Genomic DNA, 18,872 nt, shown 5'->3' with positions numbered 1-18,872 from the left:
CATTTACTGAAATATGATATCATTATGTCTATATCACATCATATTTAAAAAATAAGGTTATAATAATTTGTTGAATAAAAAGGATAAGCCTGAATATTGCTAAATAAGCGCTTTATCAAAATATAATGTCCCGTTGATTCGTAGCAAAATATTTTTTCTTTGGAATTTCATGTCAAACTATAAGACTATTACTTTTATCAAATAGTCTCAAATTAATTTTCTGTTCCTCATGAGGAATTGGCACTCAAACAAATCAGTTAGAACGTTGTTCGACTGACGTTCTACTTTTTTCCTACATCAAACTCAATACACCCTAATTGATATCACACAAATAATTTAATACATACCTAATACCTAATAATTACAAGCCTTTGGAATTACATATACATGCTTATAATTTATTTATGTTGTATAATAGTCACAACATACTTAACGGTTAAAATTCTTACATCTTAAAGGTAACGTATGAATTCACTTAAATTTAGCATAACGAAATCACGATAATTTTTTAATGTGCGTTCTACATAATTATAGCCACAGTGTCAGTTGAATTTAAATGAAATAAAAAAGTTCAAAGGGCGCGCCTGGTTCGTTCCGTGTTCCTCCCGGACAAAATCGCATCAGGGGGAGCACTGGTGGCCGCTTTGTTTTTCGCGGAATATCCTAAAATGCGCAAAATTGCCCTTGATTTCCCCCAGATTTGCTGAGAGAGGTGACGGCGTTGTAAAGGTAAGTTACTGGGCCACGCTGGCAGCTCGGTGCATGCTTAGAAGTGGAATAATGAGAGAAATTTGAAGTTGTACTGAGGGGCTGGGGGTTGCGGGGTCCTGGGCGCCCATTTGGGAGGGTCGAGGTGGGGGTTTTTGTTTTGCCGCGGGAGAACCAGAGGCCCCGTGGCTCCTGCCCGCCCCTCACACCCCCTACCCTAGTCCCTCGCCATGCTCACCTCCCTACACCCAACCGTAGCTGAGAAATAGAGTGGAGGGAGGAGGACGAGGCGGTGCGCGGGTGATAGTCGTAGTTACGCAGCAACTAGAGGGGGACATGGCGACCCGGGCCCCGCCGTAGTCACTTCCCGTTAAATCCCCCCCACATGTTACCTCCGTCGCGCTCCCGCCGCTCAGTTTGACCCACACAAGACACCCTGCCTCCCCCGGACGCACACACACTCCCTCACTACCGGGACTGGGGCTCAGTGCACGCCGCTGGGACTCCCTCACCACCTTCCTCTGTCATCAGTTTGAACTCTACACAGGCATCGTGGAAGTAATCGTTCGCTGGCGTGGTTTTCCACCTAATTTTCCACACCTATAAACGCGATATGCAAGTTTTAATAAGATTTCTTTAAGCGCAATAATTTTGTTCCTAGTACATGGTCATAGTACAAATTGTGTAGCTTTTTTTTTTTGTATTTTGCCCAGTGTAAGTTAAATTGAACTTGCTCATACTAGAAGAAATAACAAACTGTCCGGAAGCAACAGAGGCAAGTGAGTGCCCTCTGAGTCTGCAGTTGCGTTCAAACTTGCAAAAGTCTGTTGATTTGAGGACTAGTGCGGGAGCAGGTGTGAGTTAATATTGCAAGTGCAGTGTGTGGAGGGTGAACAACTGGTCCTACCCTCATCAGCCGGACGGCCAGCGGTGCAGATGGTAGAGGATCAGAGTGACGACAGCCGTACCCCAGGCAAAGGTAGATCTTGTCTAAAACATTCTTCCCTCAGGTACCGACTGGATCCGTATTCTGACTGGAGAAGAGCTTGGAGTGCAATTTCTAGCGTGAAGTCAAGTGGCTCTAGGGTGTGTGTGTGTGTATGTGTGAGTGCGTGTGCCTGTGTTTGGTTATTTAGGATTATTATTTTCAAAATTATCCTGCCTAGGTATAACTCCACAAAGTGCCAGCGTGTGACACAGTTGCGTGAAGGTGTAATTGCAAACACAGGCAGCCGTCAGTCTGTTAGAAGCTCTGATGTGTTTGCGATTTGATCGTACCTAATTATAGAATTTTGTTAGGCTTGTTTTAGAGATAGGAGGTGACTTGTGGTCAGATGTCGATGCTCTGTTTCTTAGTTAATTTATTATTATCAGTCTCTCTGAAGTTACATCTTATCTCTACTTGTTACATAGAGGGGCAGATGTAGCTTCAGTCACAGTCCACACCCATCCTCACTCTCTCCTTGTAATTCTTGTTCAGGTCCCCCTCAGTACTACAGAATTGCTCATTATTACTAGTTATATGGAATCACCATGCATTTTATCTTTAAAGTAGGTCAACTGAAATATCATAATCTACACCTAGAGTATGGGCTCCTCCCTGTCTTAACATTGACTAAGTATATTTGAGTAGATGAACTAAACATATCACTGGTGAATCTTGTTCTGTCCATTTCCAGCCTTCAAAAGTCATAACTGTGTTATAAAAAAATAGGTCAGTCAGTTATTGTGCTGTCAAGACACTTGAAAATTAAAATGCCCAGGAGGTTCATTAAAGTTTAACTGCTCTCAGGAAAGATGCACATGGAATCAGAGCTTAAGATAAACTTTTTAGTATGGGATAGCAGGATCTTGCATTTCATGTAAAACTGCCATGTTGAAATTTTCCTGGATTACCTGTATCCAAGGATCAAATTGGGCAAAGGATGGTGAGGGGTTGTTGCACTAACTGTGAGATGAAGTTGAAGTTTGGGTTACATTAATTGTATCCTTTTACCATGAATTAATAATGGTGCATTGGCTTGCATCTTTATAAGAACTTAAATTCTTCAAGAAGCTAAATCATTTATTGTTCCCTGTGTCATGGTGTCTCATGCTTAAGACCACAGCCTGAGACAGTTGTAATAGACTGTAAATTTTTAAGGAATAGTAGGAAGGCATATAATATATCTGTGACTTAATCAAAGAAAATTAGCAATAAAATCCTAGTAGGTGATATGCAGGCCGCATCTAGGGATACCAGGATTTTTTTTTTTTTTTTTTTTTTTTCTCCAGGCCAAGGTAACATTCTGGATGGTTTGCCATGTGATGATACCTATGTGCATTTCTAAATTTATTGTCACTAAGTGTGACAACTGATATGGATAGGTGCACCCTTAGGAGCAGTTACTGAAATCCTCCCATCTCACAACCTCTCATAGCGGGTAATAGACTTAACTAAGGATGACATAACAACAGGAATTAGAAAATGTGGTAAATATCAACCTAACAAATTATCAGAAAGAGCCCTCACTCAAGTAATTTAGCAGTTAGGGTATTTATTTTATTTATATATTTATTTCTTTATTGTTATTTTTCTTCACTGCACCACTCAAGCTGTGCTAATGAGACATGGCATAATGCTCCAGAAACTTTTCACGCTTCCACGGCCCGATCCCTTGAGTGATGAATGTGTCAGTTGTCCCTCCCCAGTTTATTTTCTTTTATTAGGTATTTACGTCTTTATTTATTTTAAAGAAAAGCTTTTGGTGTGGCTACTTGTACTATCTTTAAGTGTTCATTTTGTGTTCATGCACATCCATTCCTGCTGGATCCCGCCTTGGTGGTGGTGGTGGCCTGTGTTTCTTTCTGCTGGGTCCACTCTTACCCACTCCCCAACCCCAACATGGCCTCCATCACTGGCGGGTGGCATCCACACATCCCATGGCCCAGTGTTAGTCCTGCCAGACACTTGTCACAGTGTTCATTTCCAGTCCCAGTCCTGTTAGAACATTTTTGTTTCTTATTTGCCTGTATGTTTGCTTATAAAGTTTGATGTCATGTGTATTCCTGTGTTTCTTTTCTTGTTATATGAGTTTTGTTTAGTTATCATCTCATACTGATAAAAATACAGATATTAGCTTAGAAGTGCCGGTGTGAGTAGCTGCAGGAGGACCAGCTAATTTTATGTTAGCACTAAAGACCCTCCCTGTGTTACCCTTGTGAGCTGAGTTTCTTCTCAGTGGCTGGAAGTTCCCTCCTGTGTGAGGAAAAGACAGTCAGGACTCAGACATAATTATCACCCATTTCTAACCAATTGAAGTTGAGGTTAGATAGGGTGAAAAATTATGGACTGTGGTCTGTCTGAAATTGATGATGACCATAGAGGCAAAACTTCAAAAATCCAAAATTGCATTATTACTTTTTTACTTCAACAGAACTACCAGCCACCAATTGGCCTATAGCAAACCCCTTTATGGATTCGTCGGTGAAACATTCCCTCGACCACTATCAAAAGTCGTTCCAAGGTGTGTGTCCTGAGAGCGATTTGTTCTCCTGCTGTAGCTAGTGGAAGGGCGGGCGCTGGCTCCTCTCCCAAGGCCTCTGAGCATAACACACACTCGTAGATGCTCTCTCCTTGTCTAACGATCATAGCTGGATGATACACATTAACCTCCTCGATTAACTCACCACCATATCTGTCCGAGCCTGTCAGTTTCCCAGCCTTGGAGAATGACGATGCCTGATAATCTAGGAGAGTGTGCAAAATGATAACTGATTCCATCACCACCCACCCACATTCTTACATCAAATACATTGTTCTACCCTCACCTTGAGAATTAATAGATTACTACGTTTATTTCATTATTTGTTGTTTTATTTGTTGACTTGCTCATTCATTCATTCATTCATTCATTCATTCATTCTTTCATTCTTTCATTTAATTTATTTATTCATATATTTTACTTTCCACTCGTCACAACCTCATGATTGTCAGCATCTTGATAAAGAAAATAACCCCAAGTAAGCTAGCATTACTATTAGAGTTGAGGGTCTAAAGCTTAACATTTTTATTCATTAAGTTGCATGGGACCACTCCTTGGCTTGGGCTTGTCTCTCCTCCACACTCTTCCTCCAGCCTCTGTCTTTGGATGTGACTACAATGTTGCAGCTGAAGCATTTGTTTTCCTCATCCACCAGCAGCAGCTCTTTCAGAATGTGTTTTATCATTGACCTTTTTTTTTAATTTAAAATTTTTTTTTTATTTATTTATTTTTTTATAATAAAGTTTCATTGAGTTGTTTTAATTCCCTTTGTTGTGTGTTTGTGTGTGTATGTTGTGTGAATGTGCAAGCTCCAGCTCAGCAAGGCATAAGTAGTGATGATGCACATTACTTGCACTGAACAAGTCTGGGCAAGTAAGGGAAGACCACCTCGATTTTCTCATGACATGGCTCCACCACGTGTCCTGCACTCATTGCCGCATTTTTAACTCAGAAACTGAAATTGAGGGCCAGTTTTTTCCTGAAAAGCTAGCAAAGGTTCAAAAGAAAGCATTTGACATAAAGTTGGTATGATGAGTTGATTATTGGTGTGGTGACTCACAGTGACAGCCAGGCCAGTATTGATTGCCCCCACCCCCCTGCCAAGCTACAGTCACTACTCACTACACCTCCATGTAGAAATGATTCGCACTTGAAGTGGGTGGGGGTGCGAGGTGGCCCTGGTGAGACCGACAGCTTAAGTGATTTGTACCGTGGAAACTATTGATAAAGGGTCCCCGTTTTTTTCTTAAGTTTGTGCAACTGGGTGACCCATGGTAATTATTCACTTTCCCTCCCTCCTCCCCCTTCTCTGTCTTTCTCTCACCTTTTATCTCTTTCCCCATCCCTCCTTCCTGTCTAACACCTCACCCCCCACCTTTTTGAGCATTCTCCCATCTCATTTCTCCTCACTCCCCCTTGTCATCATTCACCCTCACCCCTGCCAACCTTGCATTTCTGGCCCCACCTCTCTGTGCTTCTCCCTCCCTCATCCCCTTCTTTCACAGCCCTCCTCCTTCTCTCCTCCCCTTCCTCTCTTTTCTTATAATTGTTTCCAGGCTTTCCTCCAGCCCCTTGCTATTTTTCACTCCTGGCAGAGCACCCCTCCAAATCCTTCTCTCTCACTCAGGTATCCTCCTCCTCCTGTGTTTCTCTCTCTCTCTCTCTCTCTCTCTCTCTCTCTCTCTCTCTCTCTCTCTCTCTCTCTCTCTCTCTCTCTCTCTCTCTCTCTCTCTCTCTCTCTCTCTCTCTCTCTCTCTCTCTCTCTCTCTCTCTCTCTCTCTCTCTCTCTCTGTATTTCACCCTAGACTTCCTTACTTTGGCTGGTCTGGCATCTAATCTCTCCCTCATTTTTCCTAGGTCCCACTCCTTCACCCTCCCTTGCTTCTCCTCCCCCCTTGATTACTCTCACCCTGGTCTTCCCTCTCCCTCTCCCTCCTTTGTCACCCCAGCTCTCCCCTTCCCCTCCCAGATTAATTTATCCCTCTCCCCTCCTAGTTCAGTTTACCCCTCTTCTTCCCTTACCCCCCCATACCACCACCTCCCTCCATCACCCATCCACTTGCCTTGCCTTCCCTCCTTCACCCTCCAGCACACCCTCACCCCTCCCCTCCTACCCAATTATAACTTAACCCTTCTCTACTCTCAGCTATTCAGTCCCCTAACCCTCCTCTCTCCCCCTTTTCCTCATCCTCCTTGCTCCCCTTCTCTCACCCTCCTTCCTTCCCTCTCTCCCTCTGTCTCCCTCCCATGGACATACAAACCCTCCCTCCCTCCCTCTCTCTCTCTCTCTCTCTCTCTCTCTCTCTCTCTCTCTCTCTCTCTCTCTCTCTCTCTCTCTCTCTCTCTCTCTCTCTCTCTCTCTCTCTCTCTCTCTCTCCTCTCTCCTCTCTCTCTCTCTCTTTCCCATTGGCTCTCTCCTTATATCTTTCCCTTGGTTCTCCTCCTCCTCCTGCTGCTTCTCTTCTCACAGGTGCAACCCTCATATCCCCTTCTGTACCCAAAATCTTGTCTGTCCCTCTATCATTCCCGCATTCCCATCTCACTTCCATCCTTTTTACTTCAACGTTGTATCCTCGCTTCTCCTTCCCCCTTTGTATCGCTCCCTTCACCTTCCCTTCTCTGTCCGTCAATGCCGTTCTTCATCTGACCTTATTTCTGTGTTTTTTTCTTTTCTTTATTTTCTTTTTTCTTTGGCTCTTTTTTCTTTTTCTTTTTTTTCTCTTCTCATCTCATTTTGCTCTTGGAGTTTCTTCCTTTTGTGTTCTTCCTTTTAAAGTTTCCTGTTCATTATTTAGCTTGCTTCCCCTTCTCTGTCTTTTTTTTTTTACTTTCCTTTTTTCTTTCTTCTTCCTCTCCTCCCTCACCACCCTTCTTACACACACACTAACCCCATCCTCGTTTTCTTAAATCTCTTCCCCCTCTGTTGCTACTATTTTCTTTCCATTATCCATTTATTCCTGCTCCCTTGCCATGCAGCGCTCCTCTCCTTGCCCTTCTTCCTCTCCCTCGCTCTCCCTTAATGCGACTCCAGCCCTCTCCCTTCTTACCGTCCCCTTACCCTATCTCCCTAATGATCTCTTCCTTCCTCGCCTCTCCCTCTCCTCTCCCTGTGTTTCTCCCCTTTCCTCAATATTTCTTCCCCTCTCCCTCCTCAAGCTTCCTTCCCCTATCCTCCCCAACTTTTGCCTTCAGTCCCCTCTTGTGTCCCCCCTCCTACTCAACCTTCCCCTTCACCTCCCCAACTTTTCTCTTCACTCCCCTCTTTCCTCTCTCAGTCTCCCCTCCCTCCTTCCCCTCACCCTCACCCTCTGCTTTGCTTTTATATTTCAAGTCTGGATGTGAGAGATTATGAAGGTGTCCAGGAACCACCAAGTGCTGCAGGGCTGGCAACACTGCTAGCTGACTGGCTGCCTCACTTCTTGGGGCTGGCTGTGGTGTGTTGTTCCTTTTCTTAAGAGTGCCAGGTATATATGTATGTACTTTACACTTCTTTCCCTCCCCCCCCTTTTTTTTTATGCATCTCTCTCTCTCTCTCTCTCTCTCTCTCTCTCTCTCTCTCTCTCTCTCTCTCTCTCTCTCTCTCTCTCTCTCTCTCTCTCTCTCTCTCTCTCTCTCTCTCTCTCTCTCTCTCTCTCTCTCTCTCTCTCTCTCTCTCTCTCTCTCTCTCTCTCTCTCTCTCTCTCTCTCTCTCTCTCTCTCTCTCTCTCTCTCTCTCTCTCTCTCTCAAACAGAAGATGAGAGGAGTCACAGTATTGTACATTGTATAGAGATTCTTTTAGCCCTCTCTTGTCTTCTTCCAACCAAATCTTTCTAAAAGTTTCAGTCTAGGAAAGAATTACTGTGTCCAGGAAGTTGTTTCTCCTGTCCCAGTTGGTGGGTAGACGTGGGGGTCACAGCACCTGGCAGCCAGGCCCTTACACACATTTACATGGCCTGCCCCACCCTATCCCACCCCACTCCATCCCATCCTAGAACAGGTGCTTCCCCAAGACTTGTTCAAGTGCATTTGATGTGTGTTGTTAAATTAATGCCTTAGTGGGCCATCTTGCTGAGTATTATATCACCTGAATAGATTAATGATTAGCTCATTTAACTGTTAAAAATGACTTGATCATTTTACTCATATCATTGAATAAGTTTGTTGGCCCTTGTGTTTTTTTCACTTCCATGAGTTCCTATTGGCATGTTGTTAATCTTAAGTGTAGGATATTTGCATGGACTTGTATTTAGTATTGTGCATGTATGAAATTTTTAAATCATCCATATGTGCATGGCTGCTTTTTTTTTTCTTTTTTTCCAGCTTATATACTATTTGCATAAATTCTTTTGTTTTTTTATTCCAGACAAGAAGGAAAGAAATTTGTTTCTTCAGTATTATGCTATGCTACTAGCATGGCTTCCATTTTGCTGTGACACTGACCGCTGGGAAAGGCAATGTGATATCGCGTCGATGCTGTTGAAGCTAACGAGGGCGGGAGGGAAACAGAGAGGGTGGGCGGCTAGATATGAACTAGGGAGAGGAGGAGGAAAGGACAAGGGGAAGGGAGCATCAAACAGAGGGGCAGCTACCTCAGTGCTACACTAACCTAGAGAGACGGCTAGGGATCAGTGGTGGAGGTGAGGTGTTGGTGCAAGCGCTGGCCCCCAGTGCTCTCTAGTGGCATTGTCTGGGTGGGCCTGACACCCTCCCTCTATTGCAGGTGTGTAGGCATAAAGGTGCCAGCCATGGACTTCACAATGAACATGATCGACAATGGTCGGGGCATACCTGCGACCCAGGCAGCTGCGGTGGCTGCCATGGGTGGTCAGGTGACCTACCAGGCTCATGCTGTGAGTGTCACCCCCACAGTGAGCCAACAGCAACAACAACAACAACAGCAGCCACCGCCTCCACCACAACAGCAGCAGCCACAACCACAGGGCGGCATGCATGAGGGTGATGGTGGGGCGGGGCTGCCAGGGGAGGGCAAGGTGCAGGAGCTGACCAAGGATGACTCTCAGGGAGCCTTCACGCCCCCGCCCAGGGTGTCATCCGTGGCGTCGCATGAGAGTCGCGTCGAGAAGGGTACTGATACCACAGACTTTGAACCACTCATTAAGGTTGAGATTAGGGGGGGGATACCTGGGATCAACACTGGCGACAAGGACAAGAACAGTATCGTTCAGTTACACTTCAACAGTGTCAACGAGGTGTTGCATTATTTTTCCCAGCGGTCAGTACCACAGCACATTGATGCCTTCAATCTTCTCACCAACCCAGACCTGGTGCGCAATATCAACCCCGACCTGGTGCGCAACCACTTCCTGTACGTGCCCAACCCTCAGGAGGGGGTACGGGTGGCATCCAACGGTTACAGTTCGGGTGGATCCAACTCTGCCCAAACTCCTCCTGCCCAAGGTGGGTCGGCCACGTCACCAGTGGTGGTGAAGCAGGGTTCCAGCAGCGGGGGCTACAGCAAGCAGGGAGACCGGCGGCGCGAGTCTGGGCAGAGTACCCTGCCACCTCCGGGTACCATCATAGCCAGGCCAGGGGTCGACACTTCAGGGGCATCCTTTGTTTGTTGGATTTGTGGCTTAGACATGCAGAAGTCACTGCAGTTTGAGGAACACATGGTGGACCAGCACAGTGTGGACAAGCCGTACAGGTGCGATGATTGTGGGGTCACCTTCAAGAGGAAGGCTCACCTGGACCGCCACCGCAGAATTCACCTGCCTACACGGCCCTACCAGTGTGCTGTATGTGGCAAGGGGTTCACGCGCAATGAGCATGTGCGACGTCACTCCTTCACCCACTCTGGGGAGAAGCCTTACCACTGCCCCACCTGTAACAAGACATTTTCACGGCGGGAGCATCTGACCAAACATCTTCTGAGCCACACCAAGCCTCCGGGCTCCCACAGCCCGCCACCCAGCGGCCATCCTCACACACCAGGTGAGTATGAGTACATGACATCACCTGCGGACTCACCCAACCCCTCGCAGCCACAGCTGGGGTCAGCCTCCACTGCAGCCATCACCTCTCTTAGCGGAGCTGCCCAGATACCCTCCAGCCTGCTGCATGCAGCTGTACCACAGCTGCTACCACCCACCCACACCACTATCAAGCACCCGCAGCCCCACCACCGTTTGGCTGCTCACCACACACCAGGTACCACTCCCCTCACTACAACTCACGATAACCCTCACCAGGCATCACCCTCATCACCACCATCTCATCCATCACATGACCATCACATATTGGCCTAGACTTGAGTCTATGTGATAGCTCAAATAAAATTAGTGGTAAAGTATAAGGCATTTATGAGGGAGTAGTGTAGATGATAGCTTCTGTAGCTCTGTAACATCATCTTTCACTCAAGTAATTCTCATGTATTTTAGTCCTTCAGCTAACCACTTCCAGTAATTTTCATGCATTGTAGCCCTTCAACTAATCCAACTAACACATGGAAATGTCACGGCACTTAAAAGTGTGTGGAGCGCATCTGACCAGGAGAGTGCAGGTATGTCCCCTCAAGACTCTTAGTCATTACACTCAGCCTCCAGAACATAAATTGGGAGAGGCAATGATGACTGCTAGTTTTATAGCATTGATGACTAAGAGTCTTCATGATGTTTTTTGTTGTCTAGACCAGCAATGCTAAAGGACTGGTTCAATATCATAGACAATTATTTTTTACTTTTTTTTTTCATACATTTTTCTGTTCCAAGAAAAAAAGTTAAATATGAATAGTGAAATGTTTCCTTTATCATTGCAAAGAATGTTAAGATCTGTTGTCATAGAAGTGAGACATGTAGAGTGTAGAAGGTAAGGAAGATGTGGTAAACATTTTTAGTGTTTGTACACTATTTATTGATGTACTTAATCTTTTGACATTACATATCTGTCCAGTGTTGCTGCTGGTGTGGACAGGGGATTATTCTTTTATGTGTCCTGGATTGTCCTGCTAGCAGCACTAATTGTGTATTTCATAAGAATATATCCCATTCTTGAACCCTCCCCATACTTAACCGTTGCCTGTGATGACTTGTCTGGAATTGTTCATTTAGACTCAAGCAATCACTATATATCTTGCTTCTTAGACCAAGGGATTGAATATAGATAGATAGGCTGGCAGAGCCCTATTCTAAAGTAATGAAATGATGATTACTACTAGATTTTATAAAAGATTATTTATTTATTTTTTATTTATTCATTTATTTATTTATTTATTTGTTGATTTATATATTATTTTTGTTCATTTTTTAATTTTATTTTTTCACTTATTTATTTATTTATTTTATTTATTTATTTATTTATTTATTTATTTATTTATTTATTTATTGTCTTAGAAAGTTCTGAGCTCAGTAAATATATCAAATGGCAAGTTTGTTACTTTAATAGTACCAAGATCACAGTAAAGTAAATCAGTTACTGTAGTTGTCACTGTCCCCATATTCACAACCCTTCTCAGCTAACCTTAGTGTGAAATTTAAGACACTGTTAGACAGAAACCTCAGTTAAAAAGCTAGTGTTGTTTTGTGTTTGATTTTCATGTTCTTTAAATACAAGATATGTATGGTGTTAAATTTACTAAAAAAAAAAAAAAAAAATATGTAGAATTGCCTACTGGGATTCTGAAGTGCACAATATCAATGTCTTGCTAATTTTTAATAGTGAATCAACCTTAATTAAGTGTGAAATTTGCTTCATTTAAGTGAGGAAGATCTGAGACCTTTCCTGTCTCTGGTGAGAACAATTTGCATGATGAATGGTGATGCTCTTCAGTGTCCAGAGTATTGATTGACTGGCTAACATTTTGAGGTCTTTTCATTATTATTATTATTTCTGTTATTGTTTACTATTTTATCAAATCTATGCATGACTAAATTTCTCACTGTAGTTCTCCTAGATGACAGTAGACAATAAGATGTATTGTGATGGCATGACTTGTAGCTAACTGATGTTGTAGATCATAAACTTCACTCAAATGATGTTGTTGCATAGTTATAAAATTGATATATAATGTTGGCAATATTTCTGAGTACCACATCTTTAGGGTGTTAGTATTATGCAAGGTATAATGAGAACCTTGGAATTATGAAGTATTTGCAACTTTTTTTTTTTTTTTTTTTTTTTTTTTTTTTTTTTTTTTTTTACATGGGAATTTTTTGGGGGAGTGGGAAATGTTTTTTCCTAGTTACAGTAAAAATTTTCATAAGTTCTGGAATATTATTGACACTTCTTTATGACTGGTTTTATGACTGGTTTTAAACCATATTTTGCTTACCAATATATTTATATGTATAAACTAAAGAAAATCTTTAATTCATCATATAATAATGATGTACTGATAAGAAGTGATTGAGTCACCATTACTTGGTCACTAATTATGATCTTCAGCACCCAACCACACTAAGACCGTAATCTTTGTGACGTTGACAGGCCTGGCCACAACCCTTCTGCTGCAGACCACCGATCAGAGTGGGCGTCTGGTGACCATCAACCCCCCAAGTGGTAGTGGTAGTGCTGTTCCCACCTCAGTGGTTACCACCTCCACCAGTCACCATTCTGGGCAGGCCAGTGGAGGCCATGGTGGGGGAAGCAGCTCTAGTGGTTCTACCAGAGGCCTCAACCACAATGGTGAGCCTGTGCCACGGCCCTACCAGTGTGGGGTATGTGGCAAGTCCTTCATTCGCAATGAGCACCTGCGGCGCCATGTGCTGACCCACTCTGGGGAGAAACCCCATGCTTGTGGCACATGCGGGAAGGCCTTCTCCCGCCGTGAGCACCTGACCAAGCACATGCGCTCCCACATTAAGGTGAATGCTCCAGGATCTGGTCAGTCCAGCTCCCAGCCCAGTCACTCCATTCAAATTGGAGTGTCCAGTGTGGCAGCACCCCAGGCTGCTCCAGCTGTGGTCCAGACAGCCACAGTCTCTTTGCCCACACCCACTGTGGTAGCAAGCAGTAATGCCCATCAACAGCCACCGCCTCATGGGGTGACCCACACAGTGGCCGGCTCCCACGGGACACCCGTGGCTCATGCAGCCCACTTGCCCCCAGGCACCCACTATCTCCCCATGTTTGGACTCTTGGCAGAGGTGGTGTGAGGCCCCAGCCCAACCTGATCCCCCTGTAGCACATTGATGCCGGCAGCACAGGCACCTCCCTGTGTCTTGACTCCTCACCACCACACAACTCATACTTACACAGAGATGGTGCTTGGCCCAGTGACACACAGCTCGCTAGGCCAATGCCTGGCTGGGCTGTGTGTGGTGCTGAATGATGCAAGCTGTAGATAATGTTGTGCCATGATCTCCCCATAGCTGTGACCACTAGAGGTTCTCTCTGTTGTTGCTACTAGCCAGGTGGCGGGCCCAGCACTAGGTACGTGTCATCGTCCACTGTCTGACCCTAATCACATTCCAAGCCATTTCTAGGTGTCTCTTTGGCTGCACTAAATAGGGGAAATATTCTTGTCAACTCTTGAGGTGTTTAAACACCCATAATATGTAAATTTTGTAAAAGAAATTTATGCACTCCTATGTACTTAGAATATTTGTAAACTAATTAGGAGTTACTATTCTAGAATTTATTTGGGAATTTATTAATGCACCTGCCAAAGTGTGGAAGTTGGATTCCATGGGACAGCAGTTGAGTTATCCCTTAAGTGATGAGGCAGCTTTCAACACGGCAGCTGCTCTCCTCTCCCTGCCCCTTATTAATTACAATTTACCCTCATATTTTTTATGTGGACTTAGTATTTGAGAACCTGACTTTGTGCGCATTGGACCATGTTGATGTTTTTATTATTTTTATTATTATTATTATTATTATTATTATTATTATTATTATTATTATTATTATTATTATTATTGTTGTTATTAATTTTTTTAAGTATAACATGTAAAGAAGTACCTATTAATTGTATGTAAATGGAAGACCTGTAATTATTTTTAGGAGCTTTCTTCACCTGCTTATGGTAGATATTCGGAAGGTAGTATTTCCTACCAGATAAGATGCTTTGTGTTAGTTCCCTTTGCAGTGGAGAGGCAAATCATAAGAGATTATTTCACTGTCCAAAGTTATCAGTCCTTACACATAGTGGAGACTCTTGGTGTCAGTTCCATGACATTAATTGGGAATCTGCATGTTTATTGTTTCTTATTGTTTGTTTATACTTCAATAAGCAACTTATTTGAATTTTCTTCCTACCAAGAGAATTAAAAGTTTTCTTTGTTTAAAGGTGCTCAAATAAATGATAACTTTGGATCTGATTTTTAAGTTATGGTTAAGATTAAAAGAGATCTGAGTTTTTATCTCTTAAAATAAAAGTCAAGTTTATGGCAATCATGGTTTGTTTTTAGTGTTTGGGCTCTTGGGGATGTATTTTTCTTCATGTGGTGTTTGATATTACTTTGATTTTTAATATTTATCTCTATAACAAATGTTATTTGTCATGAAATATGGTTCTGATTATGCTGTTAACTTTTTTTTTTTTTTTTTTTTTTTTTTTTTTTTTTTTTTTTTTTTTTTTTTTGCTCTTGCCAGCAGTAAGCCAAGATTTACCCTGCCTGTACAGACGTATAATTGCTATTGCCGGCATTTTTTTGGTTAGTTTTAAAGAAGTTGCATTATGGATGCATTTGGTGGAAGCGGCATTGTTTCTTGACCATCACAACTCTTCAGCATTCACACTTTGACCGTCAGACAGTATCAACTCTCATAAGAACACTTCAGCATTCACTGTTTTTTGTTGATCTATTAGTACTGTGTAACATCAACTTGACTTCTCCTCAGCATGAAATTTCACAAGATAATCATTTCACAGTAACAAGGCAACTTATAGTAATTGCACAGCACAAGCAGGTCATGTGACAGCTGAAGAAATAAAATATTTTGAAGTTTCCTTACTAAAAGCAAGGAACAGATGACTAAAAAAAAAAAAAATGTTCCTACTGCTATGCCTGTGAACTCTTAAGCACAGGGCTAGTGAGCTTCATTAAGACATTTATTGTTATGCCTGTGAATTCCTGAGTCTAGGAATAGTGAGCTTCATAGACATTTTGTAATATATGTTTGAACTAATTTCTGGTACACATGCACACATCTCCCTTTGTCTTATACATATGAACTGAAGTGGTAGAGGTTGAGGGCTTTATAAGCTCTGTAACCCTTGACATGTGTTATCCTATGTTTTATTCTTTAACTTTACCTTCCAGTATGATATATACTGTATGTATAGACCCAAGCCTTCCCTCAGATGCTTTGAGAAATACCCTTCTATGCTAAATATTGTAACTTGTCCCATGACAAATGGAACCCCTATTATAAAGACCCACTTCTAAGAAGATCCATATTGTACAGTCTAAAAATGGAAATTATTTTTTCATTATTGATAAATTGACGAAATGTGTTATGAAAAATCTGATGTACAGTGTAGGTGCTGTGGTGGCTGTGTGCTGCCGGTCATTACTGATGTCCACAGTATTTAATGTAGTTGGTGTGTTTGGCATCTGTTACCTTTACATTGATCTAAATAATCAATAGAGAGCTGTGTGTTAGTAGTTGTTCAGGAAACTTGTGAGGGGAGGCTGCAGCTTTTATCTGTTGTTATATTTACTGGAAGCTTCATTAAGTTCCTTATTAGTTATGTGTAAACAATTCATGAAGTAAAACTGCCTGCATTTCATACATAAAATAGGTTGTGATTTTCAATGTGAGCTTTTCAATAGAGGCAATCTTGTGATCCGGTGATGTAAGGCAGAAGTTACCTTGGCCTGAGGAGCTTTATGGAGTTTCCAAACATTTAATTTCTCAGCCTGTTGTTGGATCTGGCACATCTCCACTGCCAGAAATGCATGCCAGTTGCCAGATGACAGATTTTGGGTTTTTAGTTTGCCAGCCATTGTCACACTCCTCTCATGAGCCTTCTTGGATGCATAATTTTTACTTGGAATTTGTGTGAAAGAGTACAAATTTTTGACCAAGTTGTTCGGTGTCATTTGCCTGGTTTGGACTGTTTTATATATATATATACATACATATATATATATTTAATATATATATACCTTTTCTCTTTTTTTTCAAGTGTGCTGGAAATACCTGTCCCTTACAGGGATGCAAAGAAGGTTATTCATAATCTTATTTCTCTTCATTTCTTTCTTTTCTGTTCCCCTCCCTCCCCCATGACCATATTGATGTATGATGTCAAAAGCAAGGAATCACATGTCTTGCATCTTGGTTACAGACAAAACCTTGTTCTCACTATTAATCTTACGATGGGGTAATTGGACATTCTGGGATGCAATCAGAAATCAAAATTTATGACCGTACATTCATAGGAGCTTATAGCAGAGTAAAGTTGTGCTAAGACCATGCAGATGTTAACAGTCCATAAGCCAATCCCTCCAGAGGTGTGATACAGTCAGAGATTTAGGGTCCCCAGGCAACTTGATTTATTCTCTACTTCCTGAATTTCACCAATGAAAGTCGTTTTCAAAATATGCACCGACACTGCATCTCAAGTTTTAGATAAATTTAGGTATTGTTTGTCTAGCTTGAAAGTAAAGTGTGTCATCAGAGTATGTTTTTTAATGATGTACATATAGAAAGAGTAGTCACGAGTACAGTAGATGTTATTGTCGTCATGGATGTTTGTTTGAGGCTCCTGATCCCTGATTATATCACATTGACTTAGGCCTTGAGGTATTGAGTCACCACCAGTGTGAAGTTTTGCATATGAAATAATAGACTAAAAAAAGTAAACAAATTTTATTGTATTAATTTAAAAATTCAAATAAAACAGGAATAAAACACAGCTCTATCTCTTTCCACATCCATTGTTTTAAGTTTGTACTCTTCATACCTTTATGCAAAAATATACAGGAAACTGTAATCTGTAAAATCATTGCTTAGGGGTGAGAGGAAGGATTTTCCTGATTCCCCTATAAAGATTAATTCAGAGGTTTAGACAATGATCATCTGTGAATTGATGTTGAGGTGGCATCACTACAGGTCTTTTCCAGAGCATCATTATCATCTCCAGCATGTATTGCTCCTTTCTGCAGAAAAATACACTTTTCCCTACCAAGATACATGTGTGGATAAATAGACGTGCATACAAACACTAAGAAAAGGTGGTGGAAGAGGGGAACTGAAAGAGGGATGGAGGGAGAGGGAAAGACAGAGGGTTGGGAGAGGGGAGAGAGATAAGTTTGTGAGGAGGAAGGGGAGGGGATGTAAAGAAGAGAGGGTTGGGCGAGGGTAGGCAGCAGCAAAGGGGTATTAGAGTGAAGGAAGAGAACCTGCAAGGCCGAGGGGAAGGGCGAGGGCTGCTCATAAGGGGACATGGATAGGGGACAGCAAGGTGGGATGGATGGTTGATGGATGGCAGCACCAGGGTCTGACACTCTCTCTCTCTTTCTCTTTCTCTCTCTTTCCCTCTCTTGTCTATGGATGGAACTAGGGAAGGTGCGTGTGTTAGAGACGCAGACAAAAAAAAGTGATGTGTGTGTGTGTGTGTGTGTGTGTGTGTGTATATATATATATATATATATATATATATATATATATATATATATATATATATATATATATATATATATATATATATATATATATATATATATATATATATATATATATATATATATATAAAGATAGAGAGGTTAGGCAGAAAGACAAGGGGAGTATGAGGTGAGTGTGCACGCACACACACACACACACACACACACACAGAGGGCGAGGAACAGAGAAAGAGAGTAGCAATGATAGCAGAGGAACCTTGTTTGGGTGACATTGAGAGAAGTGTTTGACTGTGTGTGTGTGTGTGTTTTGTCTGTGAGGAACCTGGTGATTAGCAGTTAACACTTCATATCAGTGTAATACATACCTTTCAAGTGGCTTGTTTTACCAGTTAATGTTCTTTTATCAATAGCTCATGATAATGTAGTGCACTGATCAGTGGTGCATCAGCCAAATACATTTCAATTTATTGTTCATTTATTGAAGTTAATCTACAAAGCATTGTCCCCTCAGTATTTCATACATAAAAATTTCCAACATTTTAATTACTTTTGAAAGGTGGATACTGGGGAACAATTAGCCACAAATATGTACAATAATAATCAACCTTAATTCTGTAATACATATATATTAGTCATTCCTCTTGGGAAAAGACATCTCATAGAAAAACTGGAAGCAGGTCCCTAGACCCACTCCACACAAGACCAAGGTTGCCCCAAACAGCACTCTGTCCAGTGGTCCTCCCTTCAGGTGGATAGGGATGTTGTTTGGTGCCTGACATGAATGAACAAATAAATCAAATAAGTAATTAAAATCAACAACTACATGCTAAAAAAAAAAAAAAAAATACAATAAATAATGTAAAAGAAGGTATCTAAAGGAACTTTTGTGAAAAACTAACTTTAGTTAACAAAAAAAAAGTAAAGAAAACATCTACAGAGGGAATCTTCTATGAAAAATGAGAGGACCTGGTCTTATTTTATCATTCAATAAAATATAAATCATAAAATGATAAATAAACAAAATTTCTAACAACAGTGAATTATGTGTAAAAACTCAATGATATTTTAAGGAGGGTAAATTCATCTCTGAATAAGAAGTAAATATAAACAGTAATTTACAACATGAGAATA

General features: G+C 41.8%; 2 protein-coding genes across 8 annotated transcripts in view; one reads left to right on the top strand and one right to left on the bottom strand.

The window, feature by feature from the left end:
• Positions 1-586: 586 nt before the first annotated feature.
• On the top strand, positions 587-17,028 carry LOC135110400 (zinc finger protein 628-like). Of its 7 annotated transcripts, none has more exons than XM_064022713.1 (4): positions 587-729; positions 8,933-9,297; positions 9,493-10,380; positions 12,655-17,028. In XM_064022713.1, the coding sequence occupies exons 2-4, from the start codon at positions 8,958-8,960 to the stop codon at positions 13,320-13,322; spliced, it is 1,896 nt and encodes a 631-aa protein (XP_063878783.1). In that variant the 5' UTR covers positions 587-729; positions 8,933-8,957; the 3' UTR covers positions 13,323-17,028. The 7 variants fall into 7 exon arrangements, with proteins under 7 accessions (XP_063878783.1, XP_063878752.1, XP_063878790.1 ...); XM_064022688.1 differs by adding an exon at positions 4,125-4,214 and having other exon boundaries at positions 617-729; positions 8,933-10,380; XM_064022730.1 differs by lacking the exons at positions 587-729; positions 8,933-9,297 and adding exons at positions 809-1,687; positions 4,125-4,214.
• A 1,170-nt stretch (positions 17,029-18,198) lies between these two features.
• Positions 18,199-18,872, bottom strand: part of LOC135110463 (uncharacterized) — a 46,682-nt gene continuing 46,008 nt past the window's right edge. The window contains exon 8 of the mRNA XM_064022824.1: positions 18,199-18,513. The gene's annotated coding sequence lies outside the window, so the exon portion shown is untranslated. The remainder of the gene's footprint in view (positions 18,514-18,872) is intronic.

The sequence above is a fragment of the Scylla paramamosain genome, chromosome 2 (genome assembly GCF_035594125.1).
Source record: "Scylla paramamosain isolate STU-SP2022 chromosome 2, ASM3559412v1, whole genome shotgun sequence".
NCBI classification, from domain to species: domain Eukaryota; kingdom Metazoa; phylum Arthropoda; class Malacostraca; order Decapoda; family Portunidae; genus Scylla; species Scylla paramamosain.
Note: the sequence above shows the minus strand (reverse complement) of the source record. Positions and strands in the feature narration are given on the sequence as shown.